The following is a 27,848-nucleotide window of genomic DNA, read 5'->3' on the forward strand; positions in this document are numbered from 1 at the left end:
TAGAGTATTATTTTTTCCATAACACTATTACATGATCAAAAACAAATTAATTTTAGTAAAAAAAAAAAAAAAAAAAAAACTCTCTGTTTTCAATGTTTGGGGTTGCCAGAAATTTGTGATGTTAAAATGGGGTCACGAGCCAAAAAAATGTTGGGAACCACTGTCATAGATGATCAGACCATTTTGCTAGTGTGTTCTGCTGTGAACAAAGAGGAGGATCGGATCATTCAGTCTTTCCAAACTAAACACAAAGCACCTCCGCAGAGAGATCCGTTGTCTCCCTGACATTTCCGTCAAGGTGGGATTACAGCCGTCTCCTGCCATGTGTATCTGCCTCGATCATGAGAGCTAGATCACAAGTGCAGCAGAAGATTTTTGGACCATATGGAGCTTACGATCCTGCCTGCTGCACCTTCGCTGAGCAAGAGCATTACAGTAATCCTTGGTCCAGATGAAATAGAGAAGGCCCAGGCTCCTTGGAGAGGGGTTAACCATGACATCTAGTAGTGACACTTTGGCCTTTATATCAGCGGCTCAGATGAGACTGAGGGAGTCAAACAGATGCTTCATGACAGTATGTGATTTAGATTTTTAAAGGTCACAGTCAAACAATAGCTGTAACGAATAAATAAGCGTATGATGACTATGACAGGAGACAATACTTTAAAAAAAGGTTTCTTATAATAAAAATCCATGGTGTTGGTTGAAGTATCCAGTTAAAAGTGCTTTCTAGAAATAGCTGTCCTCCATATTTCTTCTGTTTATTTTGTTATTTTTTTCCCGTTTAAATTATTTTTGGAACATGAATCTTTATTTATGTGACTTATAGAAAAAAACAGAGTTTTTGTTTTCATCAATTAAAAAACAAATTTATTTATTTATTTAGGTATTCACATAAGCCTTTTTTGGCTTCTATCCTCTCCTGTACGATGATGTTACTTGTTTGAATGTTTTTTGTTTTTGTTTTTTTCATGTCTTGCTGTTTTATGATGTGCAAATGAATAAAAAAATGAAATAAAATAAAATAAATAAATAAATAAAAACTTAAAATGCAAGAAAAATCCAGTTAAAGTGGTTTATAAAGGTGTAATTTCTCTGTTTTTCCTGTTTATTTCTTCTTTTAATCTTTATGTGTTTGTTATAAAGTCATGTATTTATGTATCCATGTGCATTTGTGTGCCCATTTATATGATTAATAAAAACCAGCTCCCAATTACCTTAATTATTGATTTATTTATTCAATTTGATTTATACACCAGATATCAGTTCAGACGACTCCCGTGCATGTTTTTGAATGAATTATAACTAAAATATACTTCGGAAATAATTATCAGCCGTGGTTTTAGATAAAAATTCAGTATAATAGTTCTTCTAATGGCCTTCATTATATTGCTCTATATCATATTTACTTATATATGTTATTTTTAAAACCTTGAACTAAATTAATGCATGTTTCTGTACCCATTTGTAGCTGCCTCTGTATCGATAAACCAATTCCCTTTTGTTCATCTAACTCCACTGCCTTATTTATTGGGTTATTGATTTACTCATTTAATTTCACTCACAAACTTTTTTTTTTTTTTTTTTTTTTTTTTACTTGTAATCGTTTCTTTTTTCTTCACCCGTGGGACAATAATTGGCCTAGAATGACAGTGAATGAACCCCATATGTCAGAAATTCAAGCAAATACCATACATTTCCTTAATGAAGTATGGATTACAACTGAAACATACAGCATTTGGACATAATCATCAATCCACTCTGGATGATTTAAGATAGAAATTCAGTATAATAGTCCTTAAGATACCCTTGTGATGTTGTGTTTGTGGAATATAAATAGCTTCTACATTGTTTTTCATGCTTTTTGTTGTTCAAGTTAATAAAAAAACTGTTTATTTTTCAAGTAAATTTAATATTTCATGAGCCGTTTCTGCTTCATCTCCTAGAAAACGCTTTACAAGTCACATTAATGCCAAATGTTTACTTTGCAATGTTATCAGAAAAGGGCAAAAATAATTTCTGCTGTGTGTATTGACTTGGGCTAAAACTCTGCTTTTTCATACTCACAAATTATACTTTGACATGCTGTCAGCTCAAACAATCAGGGTTTGAAGAAAATAATGACCCTGGTTGCTCTTATTATTGTCTTCAATCACATGCTTGGTGTGAAACGCTGTCTTCTTGTGAGTGTTATTTGCTATAGATAGATGCGGTCTTGCAGAAATACGTGCACATAGAATATCTGATGGTGAAGCCAGAGGAACATATTATAATGTTTTTGTTTGAGGTCATAGAGTTAGGGGTAATCCTGAGTGCCTGAGCTGAAGCGCTGTGTGTTTTTTGTCCATTTGTATGTATTTGAGATTAAGAAAACCAATTCCTCATGACCTTTTGTTCATGGCCCTCTACAGTCTGACCCACTGAGCCAAAAAAAAATAAAAAAAATTAAAAAATAACAATGACCGACCGCTATCAGCTTCAAGCCTCTGAGAGAAAAACAAACAACAACAAAAAAGATAACAGAGGTAAAAAAATAAAAAATAAAAAAAAAACCTGCAGCGAAATAATATTGTCAAAAGTCTTCCGCAGCTGTATCATAAACATCTGAGTCTGAACAAGGACGACACCATTTAAAATATGGTCAGTGGTCACTTTTGTCTGCAAAGTGACCAATAAATAAATAAATAAATAAATAAACAAATACAATGTGAATCCGACGTAATAAATGCAGCGTGAATATTTAATATAACTGTGTTAATCAATTACTTTATTATTTTTTATTGAATTATTCAGTTTAGTTCATTTTGTTGACGATAGATAGATAGATAGATAGATAGATAGATAGATAGATAGATAGATAGATAGATAGATAGATAGATAGATAGATAGATAGATAGATAGATAGATAGATAGATAGATAGATAGATAGATAGATAGATAGATAGATAGATAGATAGATAGATAGATAGATTGACTTTATTAATCCCAATGGGGAAATTCAAAATACAGTCACCTCTCCACAGAAACAGTCATACCACATTAACAATAAATAAATAAATGCACAGTGTAAATAGCTAAAAATAAGTTAGATTAAAAAGAAAGTACAATTAAAAGACAAAATGTGTTTTCTACCATAATAATAATAATAATAATAATAATAATAATAATAATAATAATTATTATTATTATTCATTTCTTTCCTCTACTTGCTTCCACAACACTATATCAGCATGAACAAAATAATCTCAGTTTTTATACTATATTTTTAAATTTTACCTTGACTACAACTTGACATATAGTGTTATTAGATTTAAATATTTACAGAATTACACAAAGGTCTTAGGCTATCTTAAGTTCTTATTTCATTATTAATCTAGTCATTATTAATTATACAGTGATACTGTTTTATCCACTGAATTTGCATAAAAAGTGAAAAATTAATGATTAACATAACTTCTATAATATTTATACAACTACTTTTACTCTTTTTAATAAATAACTCTTGCATTTATTAATTGTTGAAACTTTAACTCACCCCAGTTTCACAATTTATAAACCAGTCTCTGTGTTTACTTTAGAAATAGCAAACACACTGAATATTGATTTAATACTTAATTCGTCAGTTTCATTCCGTATTTATTTGGCAGAAACTCTGCTTGTTTCTGCAGACCTGCTCTTGTTTACCAGCCAAAGTCCAAAAAAACCCACTGGTATTTAATAAAGGTTGACATGTTAGAAACTCACAGCAGAAGGAGGCCTCAGAGCTCAGTGTGTGTGCTATTTGGATTAATATAGTGATACGTTGACGTTAATGTGGTAATAACCTGATTTAAGTGAAGGAAAGCTGATGGTTTCAATATAATACCTTCAGATTTTTATAAAATTATCTTTAAAAAAGGAGAAAAAACATCCTCCTTCATGCTCTGAATGTTTTGTTCCAGTGTAATAATGTATAAAGTCTGTTTCGTGCTATGATTTATTAACAGGAAAAGACTCAGAATTAGTTTAATCTCATGTTAATATTAGATTAAATCAGACATCTAGAGGTGTAAAGGTTATCTGGGAACACTGTCATTGTCAGATCATTAGATTCTATCCAGTGTACAGTGTTTCTATCAATTCACATTGTATTAACATTATGTGATGTGTAATTTTTTTGTCTTTTTGGGTTGACTCTTTGGATTCTTTCATTAAAAATAAATTTATATCTGCAAACTCTTTGTTAGGGTCAACAAGTTTCAGCATACTGCAGCAATGACATTCAATAAAACCCTGGATTATTATTTGTTGAAAACATTTTTTTGCTTGGGTCTGTGACTGAGCAATGTGGGGATATGAAAAATAAAAAAATAAAGAAGAAGCAGACTGCTGCTCTTGAATTCAAGGTGTGTCTCCACTCACAAATAGAACCTTAGAGAATGTCTGGCTGCGGTTATTATTATTATCTAACTAGTATCAGATATCAGATAGATAGATAGATAGATAGATAGATAGATAGATAGATAGATAGATAGATAGATAGATAGATAGATAGATAGATAGATAGATAGATAGATAGATAGATAGATAGATAGATAGATAGATAGATAGATAGATAGATAGATAGATAGATTAGGAGCAAAAACAAATGAGCAAATCAGCAGTTATTCAGAAAGAAATCAGTTTAAGCCCCATAAGAACATGATGGAAAAATAATTTCAGAGTAATAATAATAAGTGCTCAGAGAACGCAAACCTCCGCCAAGCACACTGAACGGTGTGCATGTGTCGACTATTTCTTTTGAAATTCAACAGTTTCCAGGTTGTTCCATACAGTAGAAAAAGTTGAAGCTTGGTACCAGTCATGTGTATGTCAAATTAAATTTAATTCCAATCAATATTTGTTGAGTTCTAATTTTAAATGTGTGGTAAATGGGATTTTCAGTGTTAAATGTAAATGTCCACAGAGTCCACATTCCACAGTGGATGTGGACAATTTTGTGCCAGATACAAGATATTGTTCTAAGCTGCAGGTGGATCAAATTGGAGGCTAATCTGAGTCGTTTTGAATTTTTACCTCTGCCAGGAGGTGTTGTGATCCCTTTGCTTTGTGTGCATGCATGCATGTTTGTTAGCAAGGTAACTCAAAAAGTTATGGATGGGTTTTCATGAAATTTTCAGGAAATGTTGATACTGACACAAGGAAAAAGTGATAAAATTTTGGTGGTGATGGGGGGGGGGGGGGGGCACTGATCTGCCTTGGCGGAGGTCTGTGCTCTCCGAGTGCTTTTCTTGTTTATGAATTTTCAAGAATTGCTCAATGATGACAGATAGGAAAAGTGGAGATGTTGTGACCTTGAACTTTGGCCTGCTTAGCCCAAAATTGAATGGGTTGGTCCCAGGGCCTAGGCCTATCTGTGGGGACGATTTGGGAAAGATGGGTGGAATAGTTTTCCCCTAAAGTTGCTAACAAACAAACAAAGAAACAAACATGCAAACGAACAAACACGCAAACAAACAAACACACAAAGCAAAGTGATCACAATACCTCCTGGTGGAGGTAAAAAAAAAAAAAAAAAAAAAAAAATAATAGATTTTATTTGAATAGTGCTTTTCGTGGTACTCAAAGACGCTTTACATACAGCAGATAAAAACAGAAACCAAACACAAAAACATAAAAACATTAAAAGCAATTTAAAATAAATGAGTTTTTAAAAGGGGTTAGAAGGTGTTGAGGTCGGAGCAGTGTCGGATGGTAGGTGGGAGGGAGTTCCAGTAAACACTTATTTTAATGAAGTTCAGATGTTACACTGAATTGTGTATCAACTACATAGTCCAGTACACTCTTTTTTTATTTTTTATTTAATTTATAATTGGTTATTGTCATTAATGTAAAGCTTGAATGTTTTTTTCCATTTGTTTTTGTGATAATTTTACAAACGATAATTGTGCCAACTAAATACAGTACTTGCTTTTTCATGTATTATCGGTTGCTGTCAGTAAGGTTTGATTGTCTTGCTATTTTTTTGTTGTGTGTGGACACCAGGAGGAAGAGTTCTTACTGCGATAAGAAATAATGAGGACCCCAATTTAAAAAATAAATAAATAAATAAATAAATAAATAAATAAATAAATAAATAAATAAATATAGGAATCTTTGTGATAAGAGTGCATCCCACAGTGCATTGTAGTCACCTCCCTCTGGTTTTTAGTGCAGTTATTATAGTGCCCATTAAACGTGGATCTGCAGCTCAGAAAATCCACATGAAAACACGAGTATGCTGCGGGGGAAAACAACTGAATGTGCTGTGTTTTCATTCAACCCACACCAGCAATGAATATGCGTATTCTGATTTCTATTTCTGTGTAAGAGCGAAACACAAACTTCTGTAAACATCTGCCATCATCTGACAGGTAAGTGTATCCATGGTGACAAGCTCGGTAGTCATGTGACTATGTAGTGCAGTGCATTAATGTTCCCATACAGCATACTGCACTGTGGGCTGCTGCAGGAAATTGCATGTAGTGTCTAGTGTACACACTTTGTAGTATCAGAACGGGATTGTTGATAAGTTTTCACGGAATAAGACATGAAATACCTGTAAATTAACCCTTTCATACATGAATTATGAGAACCTTTGTCGATATTTTTTTCTTAAGTGATTTTATCCCTCTTAACGCATAAAAAAAACATACAATTGAAATATTTTTATGTATCTATTTGTCATGGAGTTACAAAAATGTCCACTCAGCTGGACACCCAGCATTTAATTTTTGAGGCAAAGAAACATGTATTTAACCCTTTCATGCATAGTGGTCACTGCAGTGGACAGCTATTCTACAATGTAATTTAACCTGAACTTCAATAACAGTACTTGCATAATATCTGCATGAGTGAATATAAAGGCAAGGAAATAAAATGTTATTAATATTTAACGCACTTCTTTGATGGCAGATCCCAAATTATTTTTTCTATTTAACCTTTTTTAAGTATTTATCATCATTTATTATTATATTATCCTCTGTAGTTAACATTTTTTCAGCGTAAAGTAGGTATTTTTATTATATTTAATCGGTTGATCATATTGATGTTTATTAAAACTCAGAGTGAATTCAAAGGTTATTAAATCAGAAACAGGGAAAACAGAAAAAAAGTGACTTTTTCAGCAAATCTATCATTAATTAAGTGTTTCCATCCACTGTCATTCATCCAACTCCATGGGTTTTACTGGTGAATCAATGTTGTAGAAGATGGAGGTGTTTCCACGGTAATTACGGAGCCTCTGAACGTCCAAATGGGTCATATCTGATGACCATGAAAAGATGACAAACTGTTTTTTACGCTAATTATTTACATTTTCATGGAGTTAAAAAATGTCCAGCCGAGTGGACATTTTTTTAATTCCATGAAAAATAGGTTCATCAAAAAAAAAAAAATTCAATTGCATTGTTTTTTTTTCATGCCTAAAGAGGAATAAAATCACTCAAGAAAAAAAAATTACACTGGGTTACAAAAAAATATTTTTTGCAAGTTGTCTAGGTTTTTTCTACCGAATTAGGACCATTTTGCACCGCTAAATCCAAAAATGACATCTGTTTTTCTCAATCAGGTCAGGTTTTTTTGCTAATTTGATTTTGAAAAATTTGATCTTCTCACAAAATTGATTACATTTTTGTAAACTTTATCTTGGTCACCAAGTTTAATACCAAAATAAGATTGGTAAGCACACTTTATGAAACTTGTGACTTGATTCCTGTTAGGTACAATGGTGTATTCACTGCAGATGTAGCAGAATACGTCAGGCTTATTTTTGCAAGATCTTCCAGTCGAAGCTATTTCATTCACCTGTAATATTAAAAAAACCATTAATCATAAATTGGCAAAAGTAAAATCTTCAGAACTCGTTTATTGCAAGAAATATGAAAGAATTTTGTATCATATGATGTGAAAATGCCCATAAATGTAAGCAAAAATGTTAAAAAGCCAATATGTAGCATAGTTCAGAAAGTTGACCTGACTGAGCAAAATTAATGTAATTTTTGGATGCAGCACGCCAAAATTATCCTAAATCAGCTCAAAAAACTTAAACAATAAATTTGCTGTTGACCAGTGTTATTGACTAAGGTTCTCATAATTCATGCATGAAAGGGTTAAAACCCATCATCAGAAAGTGATATACTGTGTGAAACTATGTAATAAAAACATTTTTAATGCAGCTAATTGGATGTTTTCTCAGATTTTAACATACTCTAATACTATTTATTACTCACTTCATGGAGATAATTTGAAAAAAAAACAAAAAAACACTTGTTAATTACAGGCTAATAACAATTAACAATTAATTTACACTAGACCGTGTTACTGCAGATCAGGTTTATCAAGAACTAAACTATGGAACTAAAACAACAAAACCCATGAGTATACAAGAGAACAGCTGGAGAATAACTGTCCACTCTAGTGACCACTATGCATGAAAGGGTTAATAACTCGGTTTAGTTAAAAGCACTAGGTATTATGTAAACGTGCACAATATCTACACTTACATGCAACATACTTCTGTGTAAATAAGAGAGTATCTTTTTATTATATTTTCTCTCTTTCCTAACACTTACTGCCTTGTCTGTATGTGCACAACACCACTGATAACCCACAACCTGGCTATATTTACCGTTTGCCCATTGTCATTTACTGCTGCATTGCATTATGGGGGGAAGGGCTCAGACCTTGCACACTGTAATATTTCCCAAGAGACAGTACGGACACAGAAACAGATGAACTCAACCCCAGGTGTACATTCACTTTTTTATATCTGCTCAAGAAAAGCAAAGAAAGAATAACAACAACAAAGAAAAAATAGAATTAAACGAGCAATCATCAGCAAATGAATCATCCGACTCAAGTGTTGTAGCGTCAAATAGGAGTGGGCCTTAACGATCTTCCATCCCACTGACTCCCACATCCTAATGAGGTTAGTCGTATGCACTTCAACACCTACTTCTTTCTTCCAACAATTCCAGACATACAAATCTCACATACTCTTTATCCAGCTATATTAGCTTATTAATATGGAATTTGGGACACCGCCAAAGTGTTTCCATTAAATTAAATAGAAACAAGTAGCATCGGCGCTTTGGCTTCTTCAGTTTTGTTACACGGTAATTGACACAAGTATTTCTTGCCTTTAACTTGTACAGTATTATCTGGAACATAGGGAAGGGCTATGAGCGTAGTATGACACTAATTATGTTTCCTGTAGTTTTTGATGGTATTATGTTGACAGCAGCAGTTGTTTATACTGTCAATATTATAAGATAAGATGAGATGAGATGAGATGAGATGAGGCCAGGTAAAGTAAAGTAAAGTAAAGCAAAGTAAGTTAAAGTAAGGTAAAATAAGGTAAAGTAAAGTAAAGTAAAGTAAAGTAAAGTAAAGTAAAGTAAAGTAAGGTAAAGTAAAGCAAAGTAAGGTAAAGTAAGGTATGGTAAAGTAAGGTAAGGTAAGGTAAAGTAAAGTAAAGTAAAGTAAAGTAAAGGAACGTAAGGTAAAGTAAAGTAAAGTAAAGTAAGGTAAGGTAAGGTAAGGTAAAGGAAGGTAAAGTAAAGTAAAGGAAGGTAAGATCAAGTAAAGTAAGGTCAGGTAAGGTAAGTAAAGGTAAAGGAAGGTAAAGTAAAGTAAAGTAAAGTAAGGTGAGGTAAAGTAAGGTAAGATAAGGTAACGTAAGGTAATGTAAAGGAAGGTAAGGTAAAGTAAAGTAAATTAAAGTAAGGTAAGGTCAAGTAAAATAAAGTATGGTCAGGTACGGTAAGGTAAAGTAAAGGAAGGTAAAATAAGGTATAGTAAGGTAAGGTAAGATAAGGTAATGTGATAATGTAAAGAAAGTTAAGGTAAAGTAAAGTAAAGTAAGGTAAGGTAAAGTAAAGTAAAGTAAGATAAGGTAAGGTAAAGGAAGGTAAAGTAAAGGAAGGTAAGATCAAGTCAAGTAAGGTCAGGTAAGGTAAGTAAAGGTAAAGTAAAGTAAAGTAAAGTAAAGTAAAGTAAAGGAAGGTAAGGTGAGGTAAAGTAAGGTAAGGTAAGGTAACGTAAGGTAATGTAAAGGAAGGTAAGGTAAAGTAAAGTAAGGTAAAGTAAGGTATAGTAAGGTAAGGTAAGATAAGGTAATGTGATAATGTAAAGGAAGGTAAGGTAAAGTAAAGTCAAGTAAGGTAAGGTAAGGTAAGGTAAGGTAAGGTAAGGTAAAGTAAAGTAAGGTAAGGTAAGGTAAAGGAAGGTAAAGTAAAGTAAAGGAAGGTAAGGTAAAGTAAAGTAAAGTAAAGTAAAGTAAAGTAAAGTAAAGTAAAGTAAAGTAAAGTAAAGTAAGGTAAGGTAAGGTAAAGTAAGGTAATCTTTTATTAGTCCCACAACAGGGAAATTTGCATATTAGTATTAATTCATATGTTGCACAAATGTCATGTATAGTTTGGAGATTACCATATTGTTGAATGTGTTTTCCCATTAATACCCTTTATTTTTAGCTCCTTTTTATTTTGTTAGGTACATTTCAGTCTAATATTACTCTTATTTATACATACATGCCAATTAGTAATACAAAGCCATATTTATGTTGGTGAATACATTAAATACTTATGATGTTATTACTGAAGTGTAAAGTGTTACCATAGCTACGTACTAGTAGTGACATCAGCTGTACCTAAAACAGGTTGATGAAGAACCTCAAACTCGCCTTAGTTTAAGCCAAACTGAACTCGAGGCATCTGAAACCAGCACTGTCATTAGGCTGCATTTAACTGAGGAGGTGACGTCATTATGAAGTGGACGATTGCATCATCCCCTCTGCTCCCCCAGGCCAGTTCAGACACACGACCACCACAATGGGATCTGATGAGCACACAGTGTACACCCAAAACCCACTGAGACGCTCTGACATTCTTCAAACTGCTGCAAAACAGTATTAAATTGCCTTTGATTCAGAACACTTTAGGCTATATTTAGTCCTGCCTCAAGCAGAATGCACAAATTGCTCTTTTATTCTCCCTGTTTTATTTGGATAACATAATTAAAATACTGAGTTGGACACCAGGCGCAATGAAGAAATTCGATTCCTCTGTTAGGCAGTGTAAGAAGAGTCTGAATTTAGGAGAAATATGAGTAAGACGTGACATGTTTTCTGTAGTTGAAGGTGTGGGAGACTTTTATGACCAATTTTTCATCAAATCTGTCAAACCTCAGTCATATCCTCAGTATCATGAATCTCTAAGTCTTTCTGTCATTATTCACCTGAATGTCTTGCATTACAGTGAACAGTTTCTTAGTTCCATCCACCAGAAACAGACCATGTGTTTACGAACAGAGCTGGGAGGGAACTCGGGCATCTGAGGAATTATGTCGCGACGTGCATTGTGGGAAGCGAAGGCTTGTGCAGCCGCCTGACAGCAGCAGCTCTACAAACACAACGTGGAAACGGCAGGAGCTCCCTTCCCTCGATGCATATTCCATCAGCCGTTTCCGCGTTTCAGCCGTTTCGGCGTCGTATTTGTTTCATCCATATAATATCAACAATATAATATCATAATATCATCATCATATGGTTGCGCCACTGCTGCTGTTGTCAGGAAGCTGCGCGAACCAAGGTTGGAATAGTTTTGGATTTTTCCTTCTAGTTAAATTTTATTTAGTTTTGACTTTTTTTTTTCCCTAACTCAGTTTTAATTCGTTTTTAGAGCAGGTTTGCTCGTTTTTATTAGTTTTCATTTTTTTCTAAATGCTTAGTTTTAGTTTAGTTTTAGTATTAATTTTAGTTTTGTCGTATTTTTTCTCTTCTTCTCTGTCGTCATATTCAAATAAATCTCATACAGGACTCTGCTGCTTTGTCCCAACTTTAGTCTCCATGTTTCCAGGTAGAGTGGGGACCAGAAGACGACTGGAAACCACACGTGACGGACTGTGAAGTACTGAACGGTGCCGCAAGCTAAAATTGCGAAAGCGAAATAAATCGCTTTCGTACCAATCCGACATTGACAAAGACATAAATGAAGGGAATTTTATCCATAATTTTTATATGTTTTAGTTAGTTTTGTAAACACACAGTATTGTTTCAGTTGGTTTCACTGGTCTACAATTTTTTAGAAATGATTTGCTTCTGAGATTAAATGTGCTAAATGTTACGTATTTTAATAAGATTAATTGGAAAATAAATGACAAAAGTGCCAGTTTGCTGATGTTTTCAAGGTATATGATTAAGTGTTATTACACATATATATTGGTTTATGTACATTTATATAATAGTTTTATAAATCTTCCACTAAATAGAACCTGTAAAGTGAATGTATTCTAATGTGCAGACAGTGTTTTGAAGTAGATCTTGTAGCTCTGAGACAAATATTCCTTTTGAGTCAAACCCATTCTCTGGTTAATTCTTCAATTTCACATTTTGACCCAAGGCTGTATCTTGGAAAGTTCAGCCAACCAGCATTTTTGACTTGATTTTTCTTTATCAGTGACTCTCGTGGTAAAATTTCATAACTTTTATTCTGGAAGCATTTTCCTTGTAGACCAGTGTTATCGTTTTTTCTTTTAATTATAGTTTTTATTTATTTCAGTTCACAAAAATGTTTTTTCAGTTCTAGTTTTCGTCATTTTGTTAGTTTTCGTTAACGATAATAACCTTGGTGCGAACAACCCTTTCCCACAATGAACGTCGGGACAAAATTCCTCAGATGCCCGAGTTCCCTCCCGGCTCTGTTTGTAAACGCATGGTCTGTTTATAGTGGATGGAACTAAGAAACTGTTCACCGTAATGCAAGAGATTCAGGTGAGTAATGACAGAAAGACTTACAGATTAGTTATGCTTAGGCTATGACTGAGGTTTTACAGATTTGATGAAAAATTGGTCACGCAAGTCTCCTGCACCTTTAACCCTTTCATGCATAGTGGTCACTCCAGTGGACAGTTCTTCTCCAGCTGTTCTCTTGTATATTCATGGCTTTTGTTGTTTTAGTTCCATATCAGCCTACACAGTGAACACTCATGCATCATCCCGTACACTGCAATTCAGTCCATTACTGTAACTTTGCTGTTCTTGACAAACCTAATCTGCAGTGACATGTTTGGGTGTAAAGCAATTTTTAACTGTTATTAGACTGTAATTAATGGTTTTTTTAACAAAAAGTTTTTTGGTTTTTTTTTCGTATTATCTCCATGTAGTGAATAATAAATAGTACACAGGAAAAATTACTGAGCATTTTTTCCAGAGTCAAAAGTATTTTCCTCAAAAAGAATACATTTTGCTCTATATTGAGTAAATTTAGCTCTAAATTGACTTTGGAGAGCTTTACCCAAAGAGTAACTTTTATTCTTGTTAGAGAGGAACCAAATGTTATCTTAGTAGAGTCAAATTTTCTTCAATTTGAGTATATTTTACTCTACATTTTACTACAAATTTCCTGTGTATTAGAGTATGTTATAATGTGAGAAAACATTTGATTAGCAGCATTAAAAACGTTTTTATTGCATGGTTTTCCATATCACTTTCCGATATTAGGTTTTAAATACATGTTTCTTTGTTTCAAAAATCAAATGCAGGATCTCTGGCTGAGTGGACATTTTTATAACTCCTTTAAAAAAAAACAAAACCTTGATCGCATTGTTTTTTTCATGCCTAAAGAGGAACAAAAACACTCAGGAAAAATATATTGACAAAGGTTCCATAATTCATGCATGAAAGGGTTAAAACAAGTAACCACATAAAAAGCGTTTCAACATTCACCTAATTTTAAGGTTAGGGTCACATTTGATCCACGTTTAAATCAATGCAGTTTAGGTTGTTTTTCACCTTTAAAATGTAGAAGATGCTCCTCTTCAAATAAGGACATAGATGTATAGAAGTGTAATACCAACATGTTTTGCACAGGTAATTTCAGCATCTAAAGGAGGATATGTCAGAAGGTTCAATTATTTTATGGGGTATGAAGGTGTTCTATATGAAATTATATTCACCTGCTTTTTCTATATGTCCTCGATGCAGCTCTTAAACTAAACCGCTGTCCTTCCCTTTACAGTATGTTACCCATTCAATGTATTCAAACCTCTTGCACATGGTCACAAGGAAACAAAACAAATAAAGAGTGGAACTGTACCCTGTAAAGCACCTCCTATAATATGCCTTTATTAACTGCTGTAAAAGCCAGAAAAACACATTTACACCTCGCTACGAGATTCAGCTATTAGCAGCGATCTATGTTTGGATCAGCCATATGTTTATACGACATGTCACTGAACGCCTCGTCACCTTTGACCTGCAGATCTCAGCTGCGGCATTGATGAATAAGCTCCAAGGACATCACCCAGATGTAAGTGTTTAATGATAATAATAATGATAGTAGTAAAAAAAAAAACAAAAAAAAAACATACACACAACAGAATGAATGTTTCTTCAGTGTGTTTTCCTATTAAATATTTCTTTTCATTCCAAAACCTAAAATAAAAGAAACATGGAGCATAAGGAAGCAGTAAGTGGAGTGGTCATTGATTCTGCATGACGCGGTCATCGGATAATCTGGTTTCCGCTTTGGCTGGTGCGCAGATGGTGCTGGGAGGGGGGAAAAATGGGGACAGGCAGGCAGGCTATTGGGCTGTGGCGGATATTCACCCCTTGATAAGCCCTACTGTGCATCATGTCAACCAGCCGGTCAGTGCATCCCTTTCTACATGATGGGAAAAAAGAGGATACGTGACAAAAACACCAGATATCCACCGGGACTGTCTGTGCATCTGTTACCGCCCGGTTGGAGATGTCTGCAACGATACAGTGCAAATCATCCCCGGTTAGATGTAGATATACACAAATTATTCCAAAAACAGGAGCACTGAAGGTACATGCAGAGTCCTCTTATTATCCGTTATTGCCTCTATTGAGTCTCAGGCAGGTATCAGGAACGTCAAGTGTGTTAGAGACTCTACAGGAGCTCCAACAGCCCGTGCTCATGACCACACTGTTGCATATTTGCCCTAATTACTTTAACATTCCCGTGAGCTGAAGTAGTTTGCTGAACTTGTCTGCTTTTGGCCCCCTGCCTTTAGGAACTGTTTCAGATTAGTTGTAATTAACATCTCTTGCCCTCACGTGCCTCATGTTTGGCAGAAAACCTTGGCTGAAGAGATCTGCCCCATCTGCACGTAAATGTCGGCGGAACGGCCGCACAAATGCAAACTCTGTCTGTTTGCGGTGTCTCTAGCAAAGAAGGGAAACATAAAACAGAAAAAACATACTGGTAGTACTGATATAGAAATGGGCAGAGATGGACACAGAATGAAAGAGACAGACAGAGAGAGACAGAGGGGAGGGAGGATTAACTTCTCATCCAGTCTTTGCTGTTGCATAGATTGTAAGTAGCTTATTGCACAAAGCACCCTGCATGTAACCAGTGCTTTTGCATGATTTGTTTTGGGAGTTTTTGGTGTGTTGTACCTCCCTGACCTCAAACAGGCAACTAAGAGCTTTGGGCTTAAAATAGTCTAAGTGGAGAATCTGACATCCAACATCCAACGCTGTAAAAGTGCAACAGGTTTACGTCCTTGTCAAACACTGCTGTTAAAACTCTATGAGGATGACCATGTTCATTCTGTACCACTGCACTGCTAAGTCCTGTAGAAATAAAAATTAACATGTCACCATTGAAAAATGCTGCTATCATATGGATTTAGAAACTACAGATATGTGCAGTTTCAATGTTTCCATGAACCATATTAACAATATTAACCCTTTCATGCATGAATTAGTAGAGCCTTTGTCGAAGTCTTTTCTTCAGTGTTTTTATTCCTCATTAGGCATGAAAAAACAATGCAATTGAGGTTTTCTGTTCATGGATTTACAAAAATGTCCACTTGGCTACACCATGCATTTTATTCTGGAAGCACAGAAACATGTATTAAACATGTATTAAAAAAAGTGATATGAAAACAATGAAATAAAAACATTTTTAACCCTCCGGTATCCTGTCCACCAAGGCCCTTACTAAGCACCAAGTGTGCCTTTTTGGCACACTTGTGGAATAATGTCAAAAAAATTTTCATACAGTTTGTTTTTAATTGTTTTACACTTTTTTCTATTTCATCAACTTGAGCCGTAAATAAAAATACCAAATACTCAATAATTGTCACATTTTTTAACCCTTTAAATGCTGTGTTTGTAATGTAAACAAACCATTTTTTTGGATGCAAAAAACCCCCCAAAATATAATTTTTTCCAATATACTACATAAAAAGTGGATCACATATTATTTGATTTTTTCATCCTGGCATATGTCAATGATAAGCAGCAACACTGGTTAATTTGCATTATTATTTTTGGCGCTAGGTCAAATGTTCAAAAATACTAGCATCTGTCACCAAGTGTGCGTAAAATGCACACCTCTAAATCAAACTATTAAATATTATATATTGATTTATTTTTCTGCTCTAATTTGATTTTATTTTTGTAAATCAAGGTCAGCCCTAATCATACATATCAAATGGAAGAAATAGTGCGTTTTAGGCACACTTGGGAGACAGATGCTAGTCTGGTAATTTTCTTTTGTTTACAATGTGCACATTTTAATTGGTGGCCAGAATTCATGCAAAAATGAACAACTTTTGAATTCTAACTTTATTTAAATTGTGAAAAATAATATGAAGTTTTTTAAAACGAAGTGCAAAGTGTGCCTAAAAGGCGCACCTGGATACCGGAGGGTTAATGCTGCTAATCTGATGTTTTCTCACATTTTAACATACTCTAATACTAGTTATGACTCACATGATTGATTGATTTGACTGATTGATGTATTTATTTTGAATATGAATGTCAAAACAGAAGAAAATAAATAAACAAAACACTTAAAATAAGACATATAATACATATTCGAAAAGGAGTGAGGAGAAGCATAATTTATAAAATCCCACCCCTTCTCCTTAAATAATTAGTAACAGTAATAATCTTCCTAGTTCATGGAGATAATATGCAAAAAAAACCTTTTTTTTTTTTTTTTTTTTTAAATTACAATCTAACAATTAACAATTGATTTACACTCAAACATATCACTGCAGATCTGGTTTATCAAGAACAGCAAAGTTACACTAATGGTATGAACTGCAGTGTATTGGATGGTGCATAAGTGTCCACTGTGTCGGCTGATTATGGAACTAAAACAACAAAACCCATGAATATACCAGAGAACAGCTGGAGAAGAACTGTCCACTGGAGTGACCTCTATGCATGAAAGGGTTAACATTACTAGTAGGGCTGGGCATTAAAGCAAATTCATATGATTAATCAGGTTTCTTCTCTTTGGAAATTAATGAATAATTGGCAACATCGGTTTTTCCTCTAAAGACTGTTATTGCCAAACACAAAACAAAAAAAAAGTCCTATTTTTATGTTGTTTATACGTCTCTACAGTTATATTGCATATGGCATATACTTGTAGTAGAGCGAACTATTTCTGCGCCAACAGACAGAACCAAATTGTGATTATTGGGGTTGATGCCATATTAATAAAAATCAGGACTTTGTCACCAGAGACTGTGTTCACATCCACCTAATAACTTTTTTTTTTTTAATCCATAAAGACCCAAACAGCCACTGACGACTCAAACCATCTACTGATGTAAAACATTTAATACCTGTTTATCCATTAATCCTATCAATCCATGTAAATAATTGGTGTAAAATGCAATCTGTCATCTTTTCATGGTCATCAGATATGACCCATTTGGACATTCAGAGGCTCTGTAGTTACCATGGAAACACTGTCATCTTCTATACCATTGATTCACCAGTAAAACTCATGCACTTCAATAAATTACAGTTCTTGGAGATTCTTGTTTTTACATTCAATTCATGATATATTTTACCAGAAAAGTCCATTTTTCCTACATTTTCTCTGTTTTTGACATAATAACCCTCAAATGTAATGTCAGAATGACGATTAAAGTACATGATCTGTAAATTACATCGAGGCAAATTTAGATTTTCATTGAAAAAGTGCAAACATTCAGAGTATAATATCATAATAAATGGTGACAAATCACTTATGAAAGGTTAAATCGAAAGAAAAATTCATTTGGGAACTACCACAGAGGTGGCACTGGGTCTTTATGGGTTAAAGTTTAGTCAATAAGTGCTTTGGTCTGATGACTGGAGACAATGATTTTTTGTCTACATGTTTCCTAAGGGATGAATCCCCATTTATTTGAATATTATGTCATGTATTTTGCATTTTTCAATGAATATCAGGTATTTTCCTGTATTTAAGTTACTGATCATGTAGATGTACATGAAAGCTCACAGTAAATTCTAAACTTGATATATTACAAAAGAGAAAAATGAAGCAACAGTGTCTTTTTCAGCTAAACATATCATTAACTGAACACAAAAACATGTGCCTCCATCCACTGTCATTTGTCAAATACATGTATTTTAGTGGCGAAATAGCGTTCTAGTAAATGACGGTGTTTACATGTTCACTACTGAGCCTCTGAGAGTCCAAATGGGTCATATCTGATGATGATGAAAAGCTGAGAAACTGCATTTTATGTGAATTATTTGTTAATATGTTTTGGTAGGAATAGTGGTTGAAAAGTTATCAAAGATTTTCGATCAATGGATTGGTTTGGAAGCCAGTGGCAGGCCTTGGTATTTTTCAATAAACCCAACCATAAGAAGCTTTTTTCTGTATTTTGTGAGTGGGTTAACAGGCCATATTTTTGATATTTTCAATAATTCCTGGAAGTTAAAGTACAGCAGCAATAGTTGATTCTGACGGCTCATTTGAAATATGAGATAAAAAAAAGATCACTGTAATAACTTCATATTCAGTACATTTCCCATAAGGCTTAGAAAGACTTGAGTCAAAGGTGCACAGAGGGTTAAAAGCCTTCAGAAGGTCTATAGGAATATGAGCAGTAAGTGCAGGATGTTGACAATATTCTGGGCTTGACAGCAAACAATCAACAGTCTCAGGATGAAAAGCATCATCCTGCACCGACTGACCTACACAGTCAGGAGGCCGTTCAACCCAAAAATAGATTTCAAAAGTCCGAGTAAAATAGATCCGGAGATGCATGTTTCACAGCTGATTGAAGTTACGGAGTGTTTTCAATCAATACATTCCTCCTCAGTCTGACTCACTGAAACTAGTTTGCTGGAAAAGTGCCACTATCTGCTGTCCGTGTTTTACTGTTCTGACAATCATCACCCCTGAGATATCGACCTGCCTGCTACACATCACATGTTTAATACAGCATTTTACTGTTTTCCAAAACAAGTTCCGATTGCTATTTCCATACTCCTCAAAACAACAGCGATGGTTGTAAAGAAATGCAAAGAAGACAAAGAGTTTTGACCCTTAATCTGGAGTGATATGAGTTGAGTTAACCTTTTCATGCATAGTGGTCAGTAGAGTGGACAGCTATTCAAAAGCTGTTCTCCTGTATATTTATGGGTTTTGACATTTTAGTTGCCAACACAGTGGGACGCTTGTACATGATCCCATACACTGTCACCTATTGGCCAGTCATGGGACGTGTTTTTTTTTTTTTTTTTTTTCCACTCATAACCAAGATGGCTGACAGGAAGTCAGAAATGCTGAACATCCCAGGAATATCTTGTAAATCCCTCTATATCAGGACACCCCTGAAGGTAGAAAAAATATGCTAGCATCAAGTAACATCTAAGGATTAATATCAGTGTTAAAAATTCCAGATATTTATTTTATACTGGAAGAAATTTGCAATTAATCATGCCCACTAAATTATCACCATGCATCACTGGCTGTATTTTATCTGCAATTCATACCATTAGTGAAACTTTACTGTTCTTGTTAAATCGATTGATCTGCAGTAGCATGTTTTAGTGCAAATCAATTGCTAATTGGTCTTAGAGTGTAATTAACAGTTGTTGTTTTTTAGTTTTTGTTTTTTTTTGTTGCATAATATCGCCATTAAGTGAGTAACAACTAGTATCAGAATATGTTAAAATGTGAGAAAACATCAGATTAGGAGCATTAAAAGTGTTTAATTGCATAGTCTTGCCACAGTATATCGTTTTCTGATGTTGTTAAATACACATTTTTTTGCTTCAAAAGTTAAAAGTACGGTGGACATTTTGTAACGCCATGAAAACTAGGTTCATAAATAAAATATTAAAATTGCAGTTGCATTATTTTTACATGCCTGAAGAGGAATAAAAACACTCTGGAAAAAAGTCTCGACTAAGGTTCTCATAATTCATGCATGAAAAGGTTAAACTTCTCCAGTGTTGCAACAAAACCTAAAATGCAGAGTGGAGAAAACTTAAGCAATTTGAGTTTAACCTCTTGTATAAAATATGCTGTAAATAGATAGAACAGAACTTTTTAAACAAATTGGTAGAGAAATCTGAAGTCCTGAGAAGGGTGATAAGAAAACAGCCTTGTAACCTCCTGAGACCCAGCAATGGATTTTTCTCCTCTGCAGGGGACAAAAGTTTCACAGTTTTACTTTTAAAATGATGTCCGTTGCAAAGGACATTCCATTAAAAAAAATTAATGAATAAATAAAAATAATTGTTAAAATCTGTATCTGAAAAAACTGTTGCATTATGCAGTTTCCAGTGAAGACAATTGTTTCATATAAAAAAGTTAAAACCTTCACTTTCCTGGGTCTCAGGAGGTTAAAATTTCTCTCAGTGTACACATGTCCTGATCCTTAGACCTAAAAAGACATAAGCTACAAGTAAAGGGGGATGCAGCAGGATTTCACCCTTTATCAGGCAAGTGACTATTTTTGGTCATTTCCAGACACATTCACATTAGATAGCAGTAACAGCACCAGTTACTGTGAGGACAGTGAGTCAATAATATCAGGTCCAGTGTGGTCTCCAGGGTCTGTAAGGTCCACCTCTGCATGAACAGTGAGTGGACCTGCTTTGTTAGGTACCATGAAGTAATGGTACTAATGGAAGGAATGATGAAGTAATGGTACTAATGGAAGGAATGATGAAATAATGGTGCTAATGGAAGGAATGATGTTCAAAGGGATCATGTGGATGTGGACAGGTGTCTGGATCAGCACTTATATTGGTCTAATGTTCTAAAATATATGTTCCTTTCACTTTTTTTTTTTACCATATACATGCAAGGAACCAATATGGTAACTTTATTGACCTTGATTTTCTACATAACAATAAACAATTTTGAAAAAATTTACAAAAGTAATTAAATCATGTTATGTCCTCCAATAACACACTAAGGTTGAAAATTAGAATTTCAGAATATTTCTATGGGTGCCCTATAAAGGATTAAAAGTTGAAATGGAACATAATACCCAAAATTGTGTTATTGTTTTTTTATAATCATGCGAAAATAAGAACCATGGTGTTTCGTGCTCAGAATGAGCTGTTCACTTATAAGTCTCCTTAATTATGTGTCCACTGTAGGTCTTCCTCCTCTGTTTTTTTTCTGTTTAATTGATGTCTGACAATAAAGGACACTGCAGTCATTATTATTATTACGAGTTATTATTCTCTAAAAAGCCTAAAATGAACCAAACACTGACTCTAATGAAGGCCTTTCCATTTTAGGAACGCCTGTGGTGAAACAGATGAGGGCATTCAAGGCTAAACACCAGTAAATATAACACACTGAACCTTAAAAGACTGAAAATGTGTTTTTTATCAGAACTGAATACTAAAATCCTCCAGCTGAGAAGCACCGCCATTAAAAACATGAGGGAAGTAAATAAGCAAATAACCTCTCGACTATAAAATTACTCATAGCCATAACAATGTTTTTTGTTTTTTTTGTAGTTCCAAAGCTGATATAAATGGTCTAAATAAATCTTTTGGGACAAACTTTTAGGTCTCATTCTCTCACACATTTGACCAATGTTTCAATTAATTATAGTCGAAATAATTATCAGCCTATTCTAGATTTCATTCAGCTTCAATATACTTGAAATAAGAGCAAGTATTTAGTTGAAAAGTACATTTATTAAATTACATTTTCAATAATCACACTTGGTGCTCAAATTTTCCCCTCACAAAAATAAAGATATCGGCACAAAAAGCCACAAAATGACTTATTATTTTTATTATACTTACATGGAGCAACTGTAAGACACAACAATTTTCCCTGGGATTAATAATGTATTCTGATTTTGATCAAGAGCGATTAGAATCCATGAAATTAAGTATTTAACAGTTAAGTATTAGGCCCAATCCCAATTCAACCCTTAGCCCTACTCCTTCATTTTGCGCATTCATGAAAAGGGGTAGGGGTGTCCCTATTCTTGAGGAGTTAGAGGGGAAGGGCTAAGGGGGAGGGCTGTTTGGCTCTTGAAATGGAGATTTTTTGGGACCACAAAATTTCCCATAATTCTGTTTGAATCATTGGCAAGATGGAGGTAAACAAAGCAAAAAAGTGCAGCAGTGGGATGAAATAACTCACAAATGTACATATTTTCTTTGTCCGTTTAATGCTGTTTCAGAGCATTATAGACCACATTTCTGCAGTTTGGGGTTGATAGCCGCAAAAAGATGCCCAAAGCCCATGCAACAGAGACGGTTTCAGCTGCTGACGACATGGTGAATTATTTCACAAACAAAGTTGTCGCATCTGTTTCTAGCGGCATGGATAACACAACAGGTCTCAAAAGGTTGTCCCATTTTAGAGGAGAATGTTTCAATCCCTACCCCTTTGCAATTCTGTTTCAAGGGGTAGTGCCAGTGCAAGAGCCAAGAGGTAAGGGTAGGGGTAAGGGGGAGGGGCAAGGGGTGAGTTGGGATTGGGCTTTAGTCTGAGGAACCACTAACACCAGGTTCATGTACCCTGGCCTTCAATGGTCGAATAAAACCCATGACCAGAGTAACACTTTTTCCACTTTCTTCACACCTGCACTGTTAGCCCCGACTTTGTATTTATGAAAATGCTTTAATTACACTGTACTTAAATGATTTAAGTTTTATTACATTACTGTAAAATGTTAAGTATATTCTACTAATTTGTAGACAAAGTCAAAAGTATGAAAAAGTTTCAGTTGAATAAATTTAAATCACTAAGTTTTAGTCATGACCACACCTTTTTATCTCATTGTGGGTATTGAGCATGTTGTTGAAAATGTGTTATTTTTCTGTGCAGGGGTTCAGCGGGGTTGTGGTGTTAGTGTTAATTTGGACTTAATGTGTGTATGTCAGTGTTTATTGGCCTTTTTGTGTTTGTTTTTTGTATTTTTGTAGAGCTGCACCATGAGTCAGAGCCATAGGCTGAACAATGGCCTTACTGTTCCTCAATCATTGTCCTTTTCCAATGTAAATCTTGCCAAATTAAAAGCATTTCCTGTACTGGCGAATTACATTGAGCTATCTTCCTGTCTAACTTCCATCCACACTATAATATAGTAAGTGGAATAATTATACAAAGCAATTTATATTGCAAAAGATCTTAATTTAAATCAACTTGGAATTGCGTTCAATGAACTGATGATATTAAGTCTAATGATTACACAAAGCAATTGACATTGCAAAAAATTTTAAGTTAAAGTAACTTGGCATTTAGTGTGTTGTACTTAAAATAGCAATTCCATTCAAATCAAGCATTTAAGTTTAATACACTCAAGTTTTCATTACTTGTTCCTTAAATGTTTTAAGGCAACCGCTTTCCTCAATTTTTTAAAGTAAACTCAACTTATTCGGTCTCACAGTGTAAGCAGCGCTCCATGCACACTGCGACATATTTACTTCATAGAAACATCTGTATTCAGGAAAAGCAACAGAATCTGTCCAGTCATTAGAGTGAGACCTTGACAGACTATTCTCTCTACTATGCACAATAAAACTTTTCCCTGAGGACGTACACAGGAAAGCGCTTTCTGTATACAATTTATTCTGCTTTATATGTTCCAGTGTTGCCTCAGTCCCCCTGTTCCCTGTTGATTAACCAAACATTGCACACTGGGCACATACAACGCATTACTTATTTGTAAGAAACAGGAGCAATAGGGGGTCAGCAGCCTCGCTTTCTCACACGGGACAGTTTGAAGTGATAATAACCACTGCCAGAGGCGACTGTGAGCTACAGACAAAAGGACTCCGCAGCGTATTGCAGCAAAAGTCAGTTCTGGAGGTGGAGACGAGTCACTGGAATGACAATAATACCCACCCACTGACTCACAATAGTCACTTTTCCGTTGACCCTCAAATTGCACAAATATAACTTGTGCATAAAAATTTACCTAATGGAAAAATGACAGTTTTGCCAAAAACCTCATTTTTCGATTAAAAGTTTTTGGGCTGGCGAGAGGTGGTTTTTCAGGCGTAGTGCAAATGGTATATCAGGCAAAACTGCAATGGAAAGACCTTTTTCGCAACTAGAGTCAGGTGAATTAATTTATGTTCGTCGCCATATTTATGGAATAACTTCTCATGTCATCTCGCGATAATAAATAAACAAATCATCGCATTTGTGATTTAATGGAAAAACCGACATTACGCATTTCTGTTTTTTCAACATTTAGTAAATATCGGTAAAGTTTTGTGCAGATGTCCAATGGAAAAGCGACTAATGACTAAAGATACACTACCTCGTTGTTGGAATTCAGTTAAGAATACTCATCTGACACGTATAGTATGTTAGATGCAAATAGATTAGATATAAACCTGGAATATAAAATGACTTTGACTCATGTTTCATTTATTCACACACTGGCTGGACTTTACTGCAGCTCTGGCACCAGGCAATCATTAGAATATTTACGTCTGCAATTGTTTTTTGTTTTTGTTTTTGAACACCAGTTGTGACCTGTAGCATATGTGTGTGACTGTGTCTATGTTAATGCACACTAGACTCACCTAGAGACGACAAGTGGCAAAATTAACATCTTCAGCATCCGCATCAGCAGCTCTCCAGGGAACTGGAAGTACTTCACCTCCTGTAGGTGACGGAAAAAAAAACAAGCATACAGATTAGGAGCAAAATCAACAGATTTAATACTGTGTTGGACTGTTTGTGTTTCACACTTTTGGACTGATCATCAAGTGACAATTTCTACTCAAAACCCAGGGCTGATGAGAAGAAGCAATGTGATTTTCATATTATATCAAAAATCTTTTCATGTTATAATAAGATATTCTCACATAAAGTCAAGATATTTTTATGTTAAAACAAAATATTTTGACATTCATTTTAACATTCAAATGACATGTTATGCGAAAATTATTCATGTTTTAAGGAAGTAACAATATTTTGAATATTACAACAAAATATCATTATAACAAGATATATTCAAATGGTAACAATATGTTTTGACATTATACATAAAAACCTATTTTACCATCATACATATTTACTCACAATAGGTTCACTACAGTAGATTTAGAAAAGTGGTAAAAAAATCACTGGGTTCACTGAAATCTGAAAGTAGTCCCACAGGGATCTGTATAAGAACCCCAGATATTTCCTTTCATATATAAATGATCAAATATCTCAGTTACTACTGTTTGATTTTGAACTATTTTAAGATGCATTCAGACTATACTGACAGTGAAAGTACACGCGTAGTTTGATGCAAATGAATAAAAGTGGATTAATATTAAAGGTCAAAATATTAACTGATGAAATGTGTTAAAATGCTAAACAAGTAGATTCAAACTGTAGTTTTCTATTTAATTTACCATATATCAGTGTATTATACATAAATAATACTTTTTTTATTATATATGAAAAATGAAAGCAGAAATGAAAAAGACCTCATTGATACTGCTCATTTGATGCTGAGATGAAGTTAGAAAAGCCATTTGTGCCCAAACAATGGGCTTTTAGAACATTTTACCTGTTTGTGAATGACCTTGGTACATGTACAGAAAATGTCATATTCTCTGAAAAGCTTCTAACTGCCCAGACCTTTTATGTCACTGTACCCTGACTTCCTGGATTCTGAAAGCCTGTAATGGGCTTTTTTTTTGCTTTTTAGTGCATGTTTGATACTTTCTGACTTTTTCAAGTGGTGAAAAAGTATATATACATACATACACACACACACACATATATATATATATATATATATATATATATATATATATATATACATATATATATAATTTCTTTCTGGAAAGCTAAATTACGACACTATATGGTTAAGAATTACACCTGTCTCTTAGCCCTGGGTGTGAACCCTTTGTAAGATTATATGTTTTTACATCAGCATTCAGTTATATAACAGACTGTAGTAATCAGAACAAACATTGGCCTTGTTTTTCACGCCTCAGTAGCTTATATAAACATCTCCTACTTCTCATTCCTGCCAATTAACGAACACCTTGTCAAACTTGTCAAACACCATGAAAACTTTAATTAACAGTATATATATCAGTGGTGGTTCAAGAAAAAATGGAGGGGGCAGTTGCAGGAGAATGGTGGGGTCCAGGGTGAAGCGAAGCAAAATAAACATTATAAATGGTTCAAATCACATTAAACTTTTTTTTTTCTTTTTTTTCTTTTTAAATTATTACCATACACTAATAAAATTAACACAAACAAATCGACTCAGTTGTCAGGGCAAGCTTTTTTCAACTCCACCTATTAGCAAAAGGGAAACCTTTCCTCAGCCGCTGTGACCTTGAGAAAGCTATTCATGCCTTTAAAAGCTCATGATTGGACCAGTGCAACGCTCTGCATGTTGGAGTTCACCTGGCCTCTCTGCACTGTCTACAGCTTGTGCAGAATGCTGCTGCACTCTCCTCACAAACACCTGTAAACATGACCACATCACACCTGTTCTATACTCTTGTGTTTCTGTTCTGTTTTCAGTTCCACTCATGGCTTTATACCTGCATATCTGTGAGACTCTGTCGTTTCACCAGCCCAGCTGAGCCCTGCCTTCTGTGGAATAACATCTACTGGATGTCCAGTTGCAAACAGTGGGGTGATCCTGCCTTTGCTGTGGCTGGTCCAAATCTATGGAACTCTCTTCCCCTTGAGTTACATAGTATCCCAGACATTTAGACCAAACTTAAAACCTATCTGTTCAAAATGACCTTTGTTTTAATAGGGGAATGCACTGTATTGGTGTTCATTTGTGATGCTTTCATCTTTATTCTGCTATTGTGGAGCACTTTGGTCAGCTTTGGTTGTTATAAAGTGCTTTAGAAATAAAAATTGATTGATTCATGGGAGTTCACCCAACTGGTCCACATGTGTTTTGTGGATTTGGAGAAGGCGTTCGACCGTGTCCCTCCTTGTGGTATCCTGTGGGGGGTGCTTCGGGAGTATGGGGTCCAGGGCCCTCTGTTAAGGGCAGTCTGGTCCTTGTATGACTGAAGCAGGAGCCTGGTTCACATTGCCGGTAATAAGTCAGACCTGTTCCAGGTGCATGTTGGACTCTGGCAGGGCTGCCCTTTGTCACCAGTTCTGTTCATAATTTTTATGGACAGAATTTCTAGGCACAGCCAGGGGCTGGAGGGGGTCCGGTTTGGGGACCACAGGATTTCATCTTTGCTTTTTGCGGATGATGTTGTCCTGTTGGCCTCATCGAACCTGGACCTTCAGCGTGCCCTGGGGCAGTTTGCAGCTGAATGTGAAGCGAGTGGGATGAGGATCAGCACCTCCAAATCCGAGACCATGGTTCTCGACCGGAAAAAGGTGGTCTGCCCTCTCCGGGTCAGTGGGGAGTCTTTGCCCCAAGTGGAGGAGTTCAAGTATCTTGGGGTCTTGTTCACGAGTGAGGGAAGGATGGAGTGTGAGATTGACAGACGGATCGGTGCAGCGTCTGCAGTGATGCAGTCGCTGTATCGGTCTGTCGTGGTGAAGAAGGAGCTGAGCCGAGAGGCGAAGCTCTCGATTTACCGGTCAATCTACGTTCCTGCCCTC

General features: G+C 35.0%; 1 protein-coding gene across 1 annotated transcript in view; it reads right to left on the bottom strand.

Annotated features, from left to right (window-relative positions):
• Window positions 1–27,848, bottom strand: part of slc1a7a (solute carrier family 1 member 7a) — a 114,503-nt gene that overhangs the window by 69,187 nt on the left and 17,468 nt on the right. Inside the window, exon 2 of the mRNA XM_030160907.1 lies at window positions 24,833–24,912. Coding sequence (XP_030016767.1) covers window positions 24,833–24,912 — 80 coding nt within the window. The remainder of the gene's footprint in view (window positions 1–24,832; window positions 24,913–27,848) is intronic.

This window comes from Sphaeramia orbicularis, chromosome 17, assembly GCF_902148855.1.
Source record: "Sphaeramia orbicularis chromosome 17, fSphaOr1.1, whole genome shotgun sequence".
Classification (NCBI taxonomy): domain Eukaryota; kingdom Metazoa; phylum Chordata; class Actinopteri; order Kurtiformes; family Apogonidae; genus Sphaeramia; species Sphaeramia orbicularis.